This window comes from Neophocaena asiaeorientalis, unplaced genomic scaffold, assembly GCF_003031525.2.
Source record: "Neophocaena asiaeorientalis asiaeorientalis breed wild unplaced genomic scaffold, Neophocaena_asiaeorientalis_V1.1 scaffold76, whole genome shotgun sequence".
Classification (NCBI taxonomy): domain Eukaryota; kingdom Metazoa; phylum Chordata; class Mammalia; order Artiodactyla; family Phocoenidae; genus Neophocaena; species Neophocaena asiaeorientalis.
In genome coordinates this window covers 178,503-193,903 of record NW_020173668.1, presented here as the reverse complement: position 1 = coordinate 193,903, position 15,401 = coordinate 178,503, and the positions used below count along the sequence as shown (strand labels likewise).

General features: G+C 45.4%; 1 protein-coding gene across 3 annotated transcripts; it reads right to left on the bottom strand.

The window, feature by feature from the left end:
* Nucleotides 1-779: 779 nt before the first annotated feature.
* Nucleotides 780-14,840, bottom strand: ETV3 (ETS variant transcription factor 3). 3 transcript variants are annotated; one of them, XM_024748219.1, is made up of 5 exons: nucleotides 14,769-14,840; nucleotides 12,748-12,806; nucleotides 11,918-12,155; nucleotides 10,541-10,656; nucleotides 780-4,969 (listed from the first exon to the last, which is right to left on the bottom strand). In XM_024748219.1, exons 2-5 carry the CDS (start codon nucleotides 12,791-12,793, stop codon nucleotides 3,834-3,836), a joined length of 1,536 nt encoding a protein of 511 aa, XP_024603987.1. In that variant the 5' UTR covers nucleotides 12,794-12,806; nucleotides 14,769-14,840; the 3' UTR covers nucleotides 780-3,833. The 3 variants fall into 3 exon arrangements, with proteins under 3 accessions (XP_024603987.1, XP_024603988.1, XP_024603986.1); XM_024748220.1 differs by having other exon boundaries at nucleotides 12,748-12,803; nucleotides 14,769-14,807; XM_024748218.1 differs by lacking the exon at nucleotides 14,769-14,840 and having other exon boundaries at nucleotides 12,748-12,826.
* Between the last annotated feature and the right edge of the window lie 561 nt (nucleotides 14,841-15,401).

Here is a 15,401-nt window from a genome sequence, read left to right as displayed (position 1 = left end):
TCTAGCAGCACCTATTGACTCAAGGAAATTGACAACCTCCAAAGCTGTTAAGGGGCCTACCCTCACCGTGTTGGCCCCTGCACAACAGGAATAAAAAGTGTGAGGTGGGTGAGCTAGCACGCACGCGGCACATTCTCTGGCACGACCACCTTGGCTTAGTGTATCAACAACAAAACCAACGCTCCGCAAACATTACTTAAAAGTATTTTTTTAAAATTTTATTTAACTTTAATTTCTGAGGTAAAATACTTTTTTTTTCTTTCAACTTCCATAACAAAATACAGAGCTATCAGATACCCCTGGAAAAAATATGTATATTATACATATATTTCTATAACATTACATCATATATATATAATATATATATGCAAAAGTTTGAAGACTTTATAGAAAGCGGAACATCTAAAAGGCACTGCACAATGGAGTAAGATTACTTACATTTTATGTACATATACACACTTTATTCTGCTTAAGCGGATAACTAGTGAAGTCATCTTTCACATGTGAATTCCCCAAAATCCCTGCATCGCAATTTTATAACTCAAAGAATGCCTAAATATTTCAAAACAAATTAACTGGTAACTTTTTTTCCCCCAAGAAGAAACAAAAAAATGGAACAGTTCTTGAAAGATTGGATCAAAGTTTTTTCTCTTTTGAACAAAATTTAAAAGTATGTTCCATTACTGTCTACAAAACAAAAAACACAAACATAATTATGGAATAAATAAAAAACAAGGGACAAACAGCCGACTGACTCTACCCGCTTGGTGAGAAGTGGTTGCTTCTGAAAGTTTCTTGGCCCACTGAGGACTAGGGTGCAGTAATTCCCTGTTAGTTAGCGAGCTGGGTTTAATGCAGTGCAGCTTGAAAACTGGGGGTTGAAGGGACTTAGTGAATTGTTTATATTTCACTCCTAGCCGTTCTTAAAATCCACTTAAAAAAAAAAAAAAAAAAAAAAAAAGAAAAGCTCAGCAAGGCTGGATGCCCTGAAGAGATCTCTACTGTTTTCTTCTCTAGAGTCAAAAAAGCAAACAGTTTGAACAGGTTCTTAATACATGTTCAAGATCTGTATCTGCAAAATGTTAAACATTTGGCACAGCAAAAGGTGGAAAAAATGGGGAGGCAAAATACGTCTGGTGTTGTCCCCCCCTTTCCACCTGCTGTTCAGTGATGAGATGCTCGCGGAAGAGAAAGGCCTGGCTTTGTGCCAGGCTGGTGACAGGTGCTGCCCAGAGTGGGCTCCGGGAAGAAAAACTATCTCCCACCCCTTTGCTCCAGGAAATATCAGTGACCTCCACATCCCCTGGTCCACTTCCCGGGCAAGCCCACGTCTGGCTCTGTGTAGGACCCTCCCCCCAACCCCAGTGTGCAGTGCAAATCAACCAACAATTTACTGGTGGAATGGCAATCAAAGGAAACAGTTAAACACCAAACAATTTCTTAAAGCCAAAAACAGTTCTCATGGAGTTGAACATTTTTTGAGTGTGTTTTTTTCAAGTGTAAAAGCTGTGACTTTTTATTCAAACAGAAGCAGCATCTAGGAATTAATTCTGGCACTTGGGTTCTAGGGGGTTACAGGTTTGCATCACGGATTTTTCTCCCTCTTATTTTAAAGGCCTCATGTTTCTATTCCTGAGTTCATACTGACACCTGCCGGCCCTCCCCTCTAGTGGACAGAGACGGTGGGCAGCCAGCCTCCCTGGTTAGATTGGGCAATGCCAAGCAGAGATGCCTCTTCCACCTGCCTGGGCTTGCTTTCTGATTCGAGGTAAGTCGAGGTACAGAGAAAGAAACCGACAAAAACACAACCAACCAAAGGCAGCCTGACCGAAGCCTGAGTTGTCAGGGACCATTCTCCTAATCCTTTTCCCAGGGAAAGACAAGTCACTCACGGAATTTGAATCAAACAAGGGGGAGGACAATTGCCGAAAAAGAGCATGATGGACTCAAGTCCTCTTAAGCCACCTAACAACTCACCCACCGGCTCGAACCTCTCCTGGGCCCCTCTCTCACGCACGCACTCCAGTTTAAAATAGACCCCCCCCCTCCACCATGAGAAGACAACCCTCAAGTGCCTCTTAGTACACTGAGTTCACCTAGGCTGAGATGGAGCCAGGAATCTATCTCTCCAACTTCTAGACAACATCCCCGTGCCCACTCCTTGCCCCTATCAGAGACGCAGTTATTTCTTCTCTCTGCTGCTCGTGGATCTGAGCCATGTTCGGTATTTCTGTATACTACTGTGTACTTACATGTGCGCACACGCACGCACACACGCGCGCGCGCACACACACACACACACACACACACACACACAGTTGGCCGTGGCTTCTTTCTCTCTGCCCCTAATCCAGGCTCCTTTTGATTCATGTAAGATCAATACTTTCCCATTCCTTTGAAGTTGCTGGAAGGGAATTTCCCATGAAGAAACAATTCCTGGGGTCTCAGGCAGGACAGTCAATTGATCATGAGAATTAGTACAATCTAGGGGAATGGGTATGGCAAGAACGGCAACACCACAACAGGACAGACAACCACTGCTTCACTTACACCAGGCCTCTTGGCGGCATCTGTCTCCCTTCTGTGTCTCCTGTCTACCGCTTCTTTCAGCTTCCTAAACATCCACTTGTACTCCCAGCTACCTTCTGTGTTTCCAGGTATCACCTGCCCTTAACTCCCACAATCCTGCCTTTTTGCTACCTATCCCAATACATCAAGGGGGGATGATTAAATACCAGCTTAAAATTTAACCATCTTCCAACACTCCTGGATTATCTGAAAAGACGTCTATGCCCTTTTACAGGTTTACGTTGACAGACCCGTATCATGTTGAAGTATGTTCATTGTTAAGGCTTTGACTTAAGAAGACGATAAGAGAACCAGACACTGCAGAAAGACATCTTCAACTCTGTCACGTCTCTCAGTCAACTCGCTCAGTCACACGTTGGTTTGGCTCCCCAAACCCACCATGAAGAAAAAAAAAAAAGAGCATTGTTGTGTTTTTGTTTTTAAAGGCATTGGGTTACATCCTCCTGCCCTCCTCTTTCTTCCCTGAACAAGAGTTTATAACTCCTCATGGCTTCTTAAAAGGTGAAGTAGGTGAAATGTCCAAGAAATTCACAGCAGGGCTTCCTGTCTCAACAACGTAGCTGAAGGCTCAGCGCCTGTGCCTTGCCAGCCCCGCTCTAACTGGCAGTACATTTCACGTTTCCTGAAAACATTTTATAAAAAGGAAAAAAAAAAAAGAAGCCAAACAACAACAAAGGGAAAAAGAAAAAGAGCAACACCTGAACATCCTCCTGCCCCCGTAAGACTGAGATTCTTATTCCTCCCCTGAAATAATTATAAAGAAACATTTCAGGCAAAATACTTAGTATTAATGGTCTCTCACTGCTCAACCTCCCAACCACGCCCCTTTCCCTTTTATGTGTATGTCTCAGAGCAAAATAAATTCATTAATGGCTTTCCATATATAAATACAATAGAAAAGAAACAAGTCTGGAACCTGAACTATCATGGGACCCAACAGTATCTTGGCCCTCTGGGAGTTTGTCAGAAAGTGTAAGCCTCAACAGGAAACAGAGGCTCTTTCTTCTTTCAGTTCAATACCCTTCCCATGTCCTACTCACCAGGAAAAAAAGTGTGTTCACATCCCATCTAATTTACAACAGAAGATACCCCCATCCTATCCCCCAAACATAAAAATACAAGTCTATGCCCCTAGAAGGATCAAACCAGCCTAATTCCCTCCCCACCCCCCACCCTGAAATCCTGCTACATAAATACATGTATGTTTGATTATAGTATAAACAGCTCCCAATCAACTTCCAGTTCTAAGCGTCAGCAGCAGCCGTTGCCAAGCCCCGGGGTCCTGACCCATTCCAGAGGAACTTGCCATTCTTACTCAGCTCCCGGGCTTCAGGGTCATCATTCCAGCGCCGCTTCAACCGAAGCTTGGGGGGCATCAGGGCATCTTCTTTCTTCTCAGGTGCACCGGGCTCTTTGCCAGGCCTGTCCTCACTGTCTTCAGTCACCTCTAGGGGTTCTTCACTTGGGGTGCTAACGGGTACAGAGGGCCAGACAGGCGGTGCAGCCGGGCGGGCAAAGATGGTGCCTTTTTCCTCTTCTGTGGTCCTGCTTGGCACACTGCCCTCTTCTTGAGAGCGCTCCTCCTTTTCTCGTGCCGACTGCCTGAGACTCTCAGGATCCTTCTCAGAGGCTGGTTCCACCTTAATTCTCGGGGGGACAGGAGCCAGCGTGGAAACAGTGACAGGCGCTGCCTCCTCGCTGCTCTCCACCCTCTCCCGGTTCTTCCGCCCAACAGGTGGGGGCTGCAGCTTGATGGAAAACTGGGCTGACTCCTCAGGATGCATCTGGCACTGCAGCGGTGGAACCATGAGCCCTGGGTAACGAGGAAATGTCCGCGGACTCAGATGGTAGTTGAACACAGAACAGGCTTGAGAATGAAGGTAGTGTTTCATTTCCTCAGGGTTGAAGGAGAAGCAACTGCTGCTGGTGAAGGGGCTCAGGCCTGGCGACGGGCTATAGGAGAAGATGGTGGGAGTCAGGGAGAGGGCTGGTGAAATGGGGACATTCAGGACGCCTCCACGGCCGGGGATGGGAGAGATGGCGAAGGGACTATGGGGGTCAGGGTACATCCCTGGCCTAGAGAACAGGGGAAGCATGATGTCAGGTTTGCGCTTCTGATGGCCAATCCCTCCGCCGACAGCATTTCGGGAGGACATGAGATCCACACCCCGGCGCCAGTCAGCGGCTGAGCCATCCTCCAGCTCCGAAAGCTCCACCTTTCTATCAGTGCCAGTGCTTGACTCCTGGCCAGAAGCAGTTAGGGAGCTAGCAGAGAACCGCCCTGGCTGCACATCACTAGTTGGAGAATGGGTGTCCAGAGGTGGGAAGTGGAAGCGGGAAGAGGCTGTTGGCACTGGTGGCGCACTCTGGGGAACCACACCTGTGAGGGAGGAAAAGACAAAAGGCCACTTTGGAGGTCCGGTCATTCACTATCAGCAATTTTACTCATGCTAAACAAGTACAAGATGTTGAAGAGCAACAGAAAATAAACATTCCGGCTGGACTGAATCCCTCAGCTGCCTGTCTCCTCAGCTTCCTATACTCAGTTTAGTTGCCACCTTTCTCTAGAGTCTTACTGTCTTCACAGTACTCATTACTATCCAAAGTATCATTCACTTGTCTATCTGTATTCTAAAACATAAATCCCACGAAGGCAGGGACTTCCTATTATTTGCAAGTAGATTTCCAGCAGTTCAGGGCTTAATAATTAGTAGGTGCTCAATAACTGCCAGTTGAATGAATGAATGGCTATTACAGCCTTCTCCTCTGCAACTCTAAACACTGTATATATATCACCTGCTTTAACTCTCAGCTTTGCAAACCATCTTTTCTTTTTTTCATAATTTTGGCCATATCTATAAAGTAAGCAAGCAAACCAAGAGCAATGAACGAAACTGGGAACGGTATATATGTAAACAATGCATTAAAAGGCTGAAGACCCTGCACCTCACCTATATGAACACGAACAAGACCACACTTTAAGAACAAAAACATCACAAAAAGAGGCTATGTTTGTTAAGGTAGGTTCTCATGGTATACCTTTTATCATTTCTGATATACAGTCATTACTTTGTAGAGATTCAAAAATTTTTAAACCTCTCCAATCTATTTTCTATTATACATATTCTGTATAATGATCTCCACTACCATCCTGCTTTCAAGCACTGAGGATGCTGCGAGAAAGTCGAGTACCTACCTCTTTCCCCAAATTCACAGACTAAAAACTGAAGCTCTAGGCAGAAACCAACACTGTGCTACACGTGTCGACTTCAGAGCCTCACAAGTTCTCAACTCCCCCAAAAGGTCCTCCTGACAATCAGAGCATAAGAGAGGTATGAGGGCTCAGGGATCCTTTGGGCGCCTGGGAGGCATCAGGGGCTCCTGATGATGTCAGGAGGGCTATTTTTACTCTGAGGGAAGGATAAAGGAGAAGAAAAAATAAGAAAAACCCAAATAAGTGAAGTGTGGTGATCCAGGAGAAGAAACAAAAAAGGTGCACGAGATACGATGTGGGTAGGAGTTGCTTGCAGTCTTCTATTCTTGTTATAATTGAGTCATCCTCAGATAGGACTCTGGAGTCGGTAGGTATGTGCAAGACTGCAGCTTTCTTGGCACGTGTGCCTGAGTAACACTGTGCAGAGCAGCATTTCAAAATGATGTTCCGCAGAAACTGGTCTGCAGGTCTTTTTTCTAAAACCACTGATTTAATTGCACAATTAGGAAAAACAGATGGATGACCTTGAATATAATTTGAGTAGAGTCAAGAGGGTCTCCAAAGCATCACTTCTACTAGCTTATTGCAATGGCTAAAATTCTATTCTTTTTTGATTCTCCTGGATCTTTATTTTGTATTAAGAGCACATCTATTCAAAAGCAAAAAAACCACTTCTATGTGTTCTGAAGGACTGAATAAGTATAATGTGTGTGGGGGAAGGGAGGTGGTAGAGAAGGTCTCGTCTCCTAAACAATTTAGTTTTCCGCTTTGTTTTTTCTAAACTGGAGGATATCTCAGTCCCTACAGAGGCTAAGGTATACTGTAAATCTGCAAAAAGGAGACAGAATACATAGCATTTTCCAAATGCATTTAGAGGGAGTGAAGGAAGGCAATTTGGAGGTGGCATTCTGGATCCCTCACCTCCGAGTAACTGCAGCAGCCCTATTTTTATATGTTGTATCAGTATGTTGAGATAACAAATCTAAGATTTTGTCTGAAAACTAAGTTTGCTGCTAAAAGAAGTATGAATAACACTGCTTTGAAGAAGACAACCTTCGTGGAGCCACTATGAAATCAGAGTAGTAGGGCTGGAAAATGTGGGTTTGAATCTTAGTTCCAGCACCTTCTACCTTGTAGCCTGGTACAAGTAACCAACTGGTTTTTGAACCCCTTTAGCAAAACGGAATAAGGCCCTTGTCTAAGTTCAAACCCCGGCCCTACCACTTAATAGCTGTGTTACTCTAGGTAACTTACTTACTTTTCCGTGCCTCAGTTTCATTACCTGTAAAATGGATAATAACAGGACTAATCCTCATGCTATGAAAACTACAAGAGTTAATATCTGTAAAGTCCTTCAACTGGTACCAGCGCATAGCAAACTGCATGTGTTTGTTAAAATAAATAATTTTTTATTAGACAATAGTCATGATTAAAAAAGCAAAACTTTAAAAGGCATGTATCATTTAAATATGGACCATATATTAGATAATAGTATTAGAGCATGTTAAAACTTCCTGGGTATGGTAATGTTATTGTGAGTAGAAGGAGAATGTCCTTGTACTTGGGAGATACATACTGAAGTACACAGGGATGAAGTGTCACATCTGCAACTTAATCTCAGAAGATTTAAAAAGTATATGGAAATATAAAGCAAATGTTTATCTATTGATTAGTGAATCCAGATAGAGGATATATGGGTGTTCGATGTTCAATTTTTTCCTCAATTTTTCTGTAGCTTTAAAGTTTCCTAAAATAAAGATAAAAAAACTGGGGTGGGGTGAAGTGAGGTCTCAAGTCCATCCTTGAACTGGTCTGCTCTCTCCCCACACCCTGACAGGCAGCATTTTTACTAGTATCTTCTGTGTATCTTTCCAAGGTTTCCTATGTAAGTACATTTAAAAAATACATTTTAATGTAAATATTAAAAATACATTTAAACATTAAATATTAAAAAAATAATAAAAAAATTTAAATGTATTGCTTCTATTTTTAAAAACACACAGTTCAAAATAGCCCAACTGTATCAACCCACCATCTAGACAATATCTCTCTAGCCTCCAGGATCTTAATCCACATAGCTCTGCTTCTTAGAGCATTTATCACATTCCACATTGTATTCCGAATTGTGTTAAACCTCATATATCTTATCTCTCCTGCTAAATTTTAAGTTCCTTGAGGGAAAGAACTCCCCCATTATCTTTTTCTTTTTCTTTAGGGCTTAATACATTATCTGTTGAACAAATGAATGAATCCCAAACCAGAGAAGGAATGTATGATCTATTTCAATAGCTCAATCTCTCAAGAATTGTTTCCTGAGAAAGTGTCCAACAGATAACTGTATTCAAGCCACTCTGATCAATCTTTGACTTTGCTGTCATCCTTAATTTTTTTTTTTTTTTTTGCGGCACGCAGGCCTCTCACTGTTGTGGCCCCTCCCGTTGCGGAGCGCAGGCTCCCGAAGCGCAGGCTCAGCAGCCATGGCTCACGGGCCCAGCCACTCCTTGGCATGTGGGATCTTCCCGGACGGGGGCACGAACCCGTGAACCCGTGTCCCCTGCATCGGCAGGTGGACTCTCAACCACTGCGCCACCAGGGAAGCCCTGTCATCCTTAATTTTATCATTTGTAAAATGAGGGTACTGAGATGTATACTTTATTTGGCTAGGAGATTTGCATGAGTTAATTCACAAAAACACTAGGCAAAAGTACCTCCATTAAGTAGATGTTCAATAAATGTTACATTCCTTTATCATCATAAAAGTTAACCTGAAACATCTGGTCTATCTGGGTAAAAGTTCTCTATGAACTAATGACTCTAGTTCTTTGGGGTTATCTGCAACCAGGATGTAAAAACGAAGTAGTATCCCTAAAAGTTTTGCTTTCCCCATGACTTTTTGATTAGGATCTTGAGCTTAGTTAAGGATCAGTGTTGGTTCAACCACCTTCAGGCACAATAGGTGGTGCTAGGCCACTACTGTTAGGTTTCTAGACCAGAGTCTTCATATAGTGAGGGTCCAGATTTCCTTTCCCTGGAAAAGCATATTACTCCCAAGGGCTGATGAATGCCCCATTCCAGGCTGTCCAAGTGGCTGGACTTGTGGGTTTTCAATAGAAAAAAAAATGGGTCAAAGACAGAAGAACAAGACTCACACACTCTGGTATACCCAGCTAGAGTCAAAATTCCTCTAGGTACACAGGAGGGGGGTAAGGGTGAAAAATAGAGGAAACAAGATTCCAGTGGTTAGAACAGGTTTGATTTCCTAACACCTCTCCCTCAGGCACAAGGAAAGAAAACAGGTTGTAATTAGAGAGATGCATTCCAATACCACTTTTATTTTTTTTTAAATGCATGCCCCAGGGACAGAAGGGAGTGGTTACAGAAGAGATGGAACTGTAATGATAGCAGCATCAAGCTAAAACTGCCCTAACTTGTTGTGTGTAGTAATTACATATCTGCCACGGATCTCAGCATAATATTCTCTCAGCCACACCCCTGCTCTAATTTTTCAGGTTTCTTCCAACTTTTCTCTGAGAAGTTGTAATACTACAGAATCACAATCAGATTTCTTTGCCTTGTACAATGCCACAAGGACAGAGCATTAATGGACTGCTCAGAAACTAGTTAAACACAATCTATTTTCTTAGGCAGGGGTCTGATTTGCATCTTAAAACAAACAAACAAACAAACAAACATCCTTATCAGAGACTGCTTTCTGCATCCCTGAGAGGCAGACCCAAAACCTCTGTGAGAAGCTGTAATGGAAACCCGTCCTGTGGAGAGCCTAGAGGGGAAGCCTTGCAGCACTTCAGAGGAGAGAAGGTCAAGTAACCCCAGAGTCCTGTTCTCTGAGGCGCTGTTGGTGCAGATCAAAGACACTGCTTTTCACTGCAAACATATGAACCTCCTTTCTGTGATCAAGGATGCTGTGGTTTTGATGATATTCACTTGATAAGGGTGAGCTTGGTTGTTTCATAGAAAATCGGAAGTGTTTGTAGAAGCTAGTTCTTGTCTATGAAAGAGCCACTGGGCAGGGTGTTAAACCTCTGAGTCCTGAACTTAAAGATCAACACAAACCTATGGAACACCATTCCTAAAGAGGACAATGCAATAATATCTAGGAGATGACAAATAATATGCAGAAAAAGGAACCAAATAAACCAAATCTATCTTGATGCTGCAGAGTCTATCACTTCCTGTGAGATGAATGGGAAAACTTGAGCAAGAACGCAGAGGAAATCCAGGGGATCATATTACTTTGGTGTTTCTAAATACCCCTTAAATGTGACAAATCCTAGACCTGGGTTTTTTTTTTACACTGAAGGTCTATTTCTGATCATTTCTACAACTGTCCATTCAAGGATAACTCAAACATGTGTGTCTCAAACTGAATCCTCCTCCAGAAATTTACGTTCATATTTGACTCTAAAAGTCCCATCAACTCCCTAAATCAACATATGCTTCTGGAATCCTGAACCCCTGCTGGGATCACCTTTCCTTTTCCCAGTCACACTGAGCAGATAACAGAAACCATGGGTGTGTTTTCCCTTCATAACGTACCTATGTCCTAGATTTCGGTTTCTGAGGGTCCAGAAGAAAGCTTCTGAGAGAAGCAACCAACTAGGCAGGGTATTACAGCATTATATACTGGGACTTACGTGATCACATATTAGACCTGGGTTTTTAAAATTCCTTTTCAACTCAAAATTTATTCCCCACCAAGAGAGGTTTGCATCTTACCACTTGACCGTATGTTGATGAACGGGTAGTTGGGCATCACCAGCTTGTTGAAGTTAAATTTATAAGTAAACCTTTTCCCTTTTGTTTTATGAAGGATCCTCTTGTTGTAATAGTATCTGTAAAAACAGGAATGCACGTCAATTTATCTTCTAGCTACTGACAGTTTTTGATATACTTAGGTAACCACTAAGATCAACAATTCTTGCTGAGTATTACTTGCAAACATCACTATCATTCTTTTGCAGCCTTGCCCTTAGGTTAGAGCTGGGAGACCTAAGAGCATACTTTTCCCATTCAATTTTCAACTAAATTCTAGTCCTTTACAAAGACAATCTCACTTTGAGATCCTGAGCACCTATCCTAGCCCCAACCACCTTTCTTCTCTCTCTCTCTATGGTTTCAATTCTTTAGTCCATTTCCTTCCTGTTCCACTGTATGTCACTGCCTTGTTTCTCCTTTCTGCCTTGCCCAGGTGGGGGCAGACAAATCTCTTGGGAGACCTGATGTGGTTAGTCTGGAGGCCTAAGCTCAAGGCATAGACAAAGGAATGTAGAACTGTTTTATGGTGGCAGGTCAAACAATGGTACACCCTGATCTGGAAAACAGCAGTCAGCCTGGCCTACTTCACTTTCAAAAGGAAGTGAGAGGCTCCAGCAACGCTGCTGCCCAGATTTTACGTTCAGGGTCACTAACAGTGAAGGAAGGCAAGGGGATTTCAATGTACCTAGAACCCTGAGGCTTGAATCTATTCAGTGGCACAGGTTATAAACTGGCCCCTGGAGGGCTAAAGGGTTATGAAATGTAAAGACTGACAAGGGGAAAAGAAAACCTGCGAAAACTTATAATGACCAATCTTTAGACATGCTGGAGCAACCTATGAACTGACAACTCACTGAGCTCACTGACTGGTTCCTGAATAGCTAGGGCACTACCATGCGGTGAGTGCTCTCTTGTGTGCTTGCTTCATTCTTTTTCTAGTTTCTTCCAGGAGAGCCTAAAAAAGAGAAATTCTAAGAGATTTCTAACAGGGAAGTGTAAATTAATCATTTGGATTATAAATGAGCTCCAATCCAGGTTTCACCACACATTCTCGCCCACTACAGAGCAGAATTGGCTGTCAGGATCCAGTGCCAGCCACGTTGGAATTCCCTCCTACATATAACCAAAGATATGCCTTTTCTCCTCCTGTGCCTGTGCTACCCAGATTCAATAGCTCCCACTCCCACTTTAAAGCTACACCTAAAAAAAAAAAAAGCTACACCTATTCACTAGTGTAGTCTCTTATCACCTGATACCTTTTTTATCTAACATTCACCAAACTACTGAAGTCTCCTTCCAATCTGTTAACACAATGGATTTGGGAATCCTTTCCCTCACCTCAGGGCCCGGCTCAGCTTGTCATAATTCATCTGTGGTTTGCACTTCCTGCGGCCCCAGAGGCGGGCCACCTCGTCTGGATCCTTGATGACAAACTCCCCGTACTCTCCCTGCTGCCAGGCGATGACATGGCGGAACTCCTCCTTCTGCAGCAGCTCCAGGATGAAGTGCCATAGCTGGATCTGCCGGGAACCCGGGGACGACTCTGTTTTATAGGCCCAATCAGGAAACTGATACCCTTTAATATGAAAAGCGCAAGATCAAGGTAGTCAGGAGCTAGGAACATACATACCTGTATCCCCAACCTCACATTCCAATGCTCAGAATCTCTAGAGTGCTGTGCAAACATGCCACAAACACCCTTTCGGTCAGCTGGGGCTAACCACAATAGCCGAGAGGAAAGCAGAGAGAAGTTACCTTTCCTTGTGGCAATCATTAAATCTGATAAGAGCTGGGCAGCAGCACCCAGGTGTCTAATCTCTTACCCTTTCAGATCTTACTAAATCTCATGCCTGCTTTCTGTAAGGACATGAAAGTTCCAAAGGGAACAAAAAGGAAAGATAATGTTTTAGGAAAATACCACCTTACCCTCAAGGTTGGAATTGTGTCTCTAACAGGAAAGAGACTCTAAAGCTCGGGATAAGGGTGTGGTGACCAGACATGTTAACATTCATCCATAGGAAACAAGCCTACGACTGTCCTAGCAGTATCTACCCTGTCAAGAGGCTGTCAGCCACGGTCTGGCATTTGTGAACCAAGCCCAAGTGGAGAGAAAAGGAACCACTGAGGGACATTCCAGGTATGTCAGAAGATGATTAACTTCTGCTCACCTCCACCTCCTTCTGGCTTTTCCACGATGCTACAGCCTGCTTTCATTTTCACCCTCCTGCTGAGAGATACAAGCCACATCAATTACTTTAAGGTGCTATTTAGTTATTATCCTCCCAATGTTTTCTGGCACAGCCTTTCCCCAAACTTCTTTTTCCCTGTCTTTCCCTCCTTATGTAACCCTCTTTCTTCCAAACATGTCACCTCCAAACTGCTAATCCCCAAGTCATCAAATGATGGTGCTCAAGTCATCAGCTTCAAAGGCCATAATTATCTCCCACCTGACTTTAAGCCACAAATTGTAAACACTGTGTTTAATATTTGCTTTCTTCCTCCTGACCAGTCCTTCAAATGTAAAAAAGAAAGGGTATGGTGAAATGAGTCCAAAAAAGCAGCCAAAACAAGTCAAACAGTTTGTCTTCTATTACTAGACAGGCCCAGATGCCAAGATACACAAGTCTGAGTTCACCCAGATGTACCAGTTTAAAGAAGAGTTAAAAAAAAAAAATCCAAAGCCATCTGATTGCCACTCAAGAATGAACATCTGATTTTGATTTACTTTCCTGAATTATGTGAGATGGGAGAAGGAAAACTTCTCCCAGTCAGAAACTGCCCCTTCCTCCTTGAAACAACACCCTGGGATACATTAAGTAAACACACCATATGTACAGTTACTCTATACAAAAACATACACACACACACACACACTCCCCCAATTTTTCTTTGAGAAAACATTTTACATTTTCTCCCTTTAACAGGAAGAAAAAAAAAGCAAGCATTTCTGGGAAACTTCTGTTCAACAAGTGGAGGGAGTCTGGCTGTGATCTGAATTCATTCCACTCAGATTTACAGTTCCTTAATAAATTTCCTGTTCCTAGCAGCAAGCAGCCTGTATCAGTCAATCCTTTAACAAAAAGGAGGGAAGGGTAAAACTGCCAGAGGGATATGCGGGCAGAAGGCAGATCTACCCTCAGCCAGGCAGTTCCCCAGGGTGAATGACAGGCCCTCAGTACCAACATTAGCAGGAGTCTGGAGGCAATGTAGGTGCCTTAGTGACCCTAGGGTGGGGTGGGTACAAATTCCTAATCTTGAAATTTCATCTAACCTAGGATTCCTCTAGATCCTTTGAATCTTTTTTCTCACCATACACATTAAGAAGACCAGCAAGTTTCGGGCTATGAAACTACCAGGGAATGAGGATGAGATACATACCCCAAAGGAAGGAAAAAACAAACATAAACACAGACACAGAGTTACACACACAAGATACACAATAACAAGGCCCCAGAGCTGAGGCAGGAGTTTCCTCTCCCGGCTGCTTCCATCTCCGTGACAATGAGAGAGGAAAAACACTAATTTCCCCACGGCTCCAGGAAGCTGCCCTGGACGCTAACAACTAGATTGCTCTGTCGGTTCGCGAGGTCTTTATTCTGCCACCGGAATGCCTTCACCCACCACGACCCTGCGATCCAAACCCCGCTGCAACAATGACTTGCCCAGGAAGCTCTCTCCCGACATCCCAACTCCCCGATTTCACCCATAAAGGCCTCCCTCCCAGGGGCCCGGAGGCGCCTCTCCATGCCTTAGGCAAATTCATTCCGAGGACACTCTGTCCAAGTAGGATCACTCATCTCAACTCTGCAAAGCCCGGCAGGCCCCTCGCCTCCCTCGGACCGCGACCATTCCCCAAAGAGTGAGGCTTGCAGAGTCTGGTGCCGCGGATCCCCCGCTGCAGCTCCCGCTCCCGACTTCCGCAGTCCCGGGAGCCTCCTTTCTACCTGCCTCCCGGCCGGGCCTCCCTCGCCCCGTGGCCTCGAAGCTCCGCGGAGCCACCGCACGAACACTGCCTGGATCCCCGTCGCCCCTCAGCCGCGGGGCCCCCTCCCTCCCCCGCCCCCCGCACTGGGGGAGGCCCGGCTGGGTTGGTACGTGGCTCGCCGGGCGGCCCCGACCGCAGGGACGCCGTCCACGCCGAAGCCAGGGGTTCTGCCCAGAGGAACCTGGCGGCGAGGCCGGGACTCACCTCTCCCCCGCACGGTCCGTCTTCGGTCCGGTCTCCTCCGCGGCGACTCCGGCTCCTCCTCATCCACCCCAGCAGGAAGTGACCTCCTCGGCTGCTTTCGTCACTTCCATCCTCAGCGGAGAGGGCGGGGGAGGGGGCGGCGCCCTCCTGCCGGTCTCGCAGCAGCGCCGCGCCGCGCCGCGCCTCACCCAGCCGTGTCTCCCTTTCCTTTCTCCTTTCCGCAGACGCCGGCTTCCGCCCGCACCCAGCCCTCGGCGCGCGCTCCTCCTGCCGCGCTGCCCGCGCAGCCACCCCGGCGCGGCGCGTGCGTCACGTTGCGGGGACACGTTAGGCACGCTCGCGGCGGGCGGCAGGGCGGGATTCGGCGGGACTCGCAGGGGGAAGCGGCTCTAGAGGCCAGCTGGGCTGCTGGGGGCTTTTCCGCCGGCCTGGTGTGGGCTAGGCGCTGACCCGGGGGTCACGCCTGTCGCGGGAGGGGACCTCGCAAGAACCCACGGGAACGGGCCCAGCGCCGGCATAAAGCTTACCCCAGACCGCTGAGAGGGGGTCCCCCGTTTCTCCGTAAAAGGGCCCTGCGACCTCCCAGAGAGGAGCGCCTTTACAATGGGAAGAGATACCCGCAGACCTCAGAGG

What these genes read in the sequence shown, in the direction of transcription:
- ETV3 (XM_024748218.1), bottom strand. Translation starts at nt 12,826, where the DNA reads ATGTGGCTTGTATCTCTCAGCAGGAGGGTGAAAATGAAAGCAGGCTGT. An exon ending in AAGCTGAGCCGGGCCCTGAG is followed by an intron (nt 10,657 to 11,917) that starts GTGAGGGAAAGG and finishes CTGTTTTTACAG; the next exon opens with ATACTATTACAACAAGAGGA. An exon ending in CATCAACATACGGTCAAGTG is followed by an intron (nt 4,970 to 10,540) that starts GTAAGATGCAAA and finishes CCTCCCTCACAG; the next exon opens with GTGTGGTTCCCCAGAGTGCG.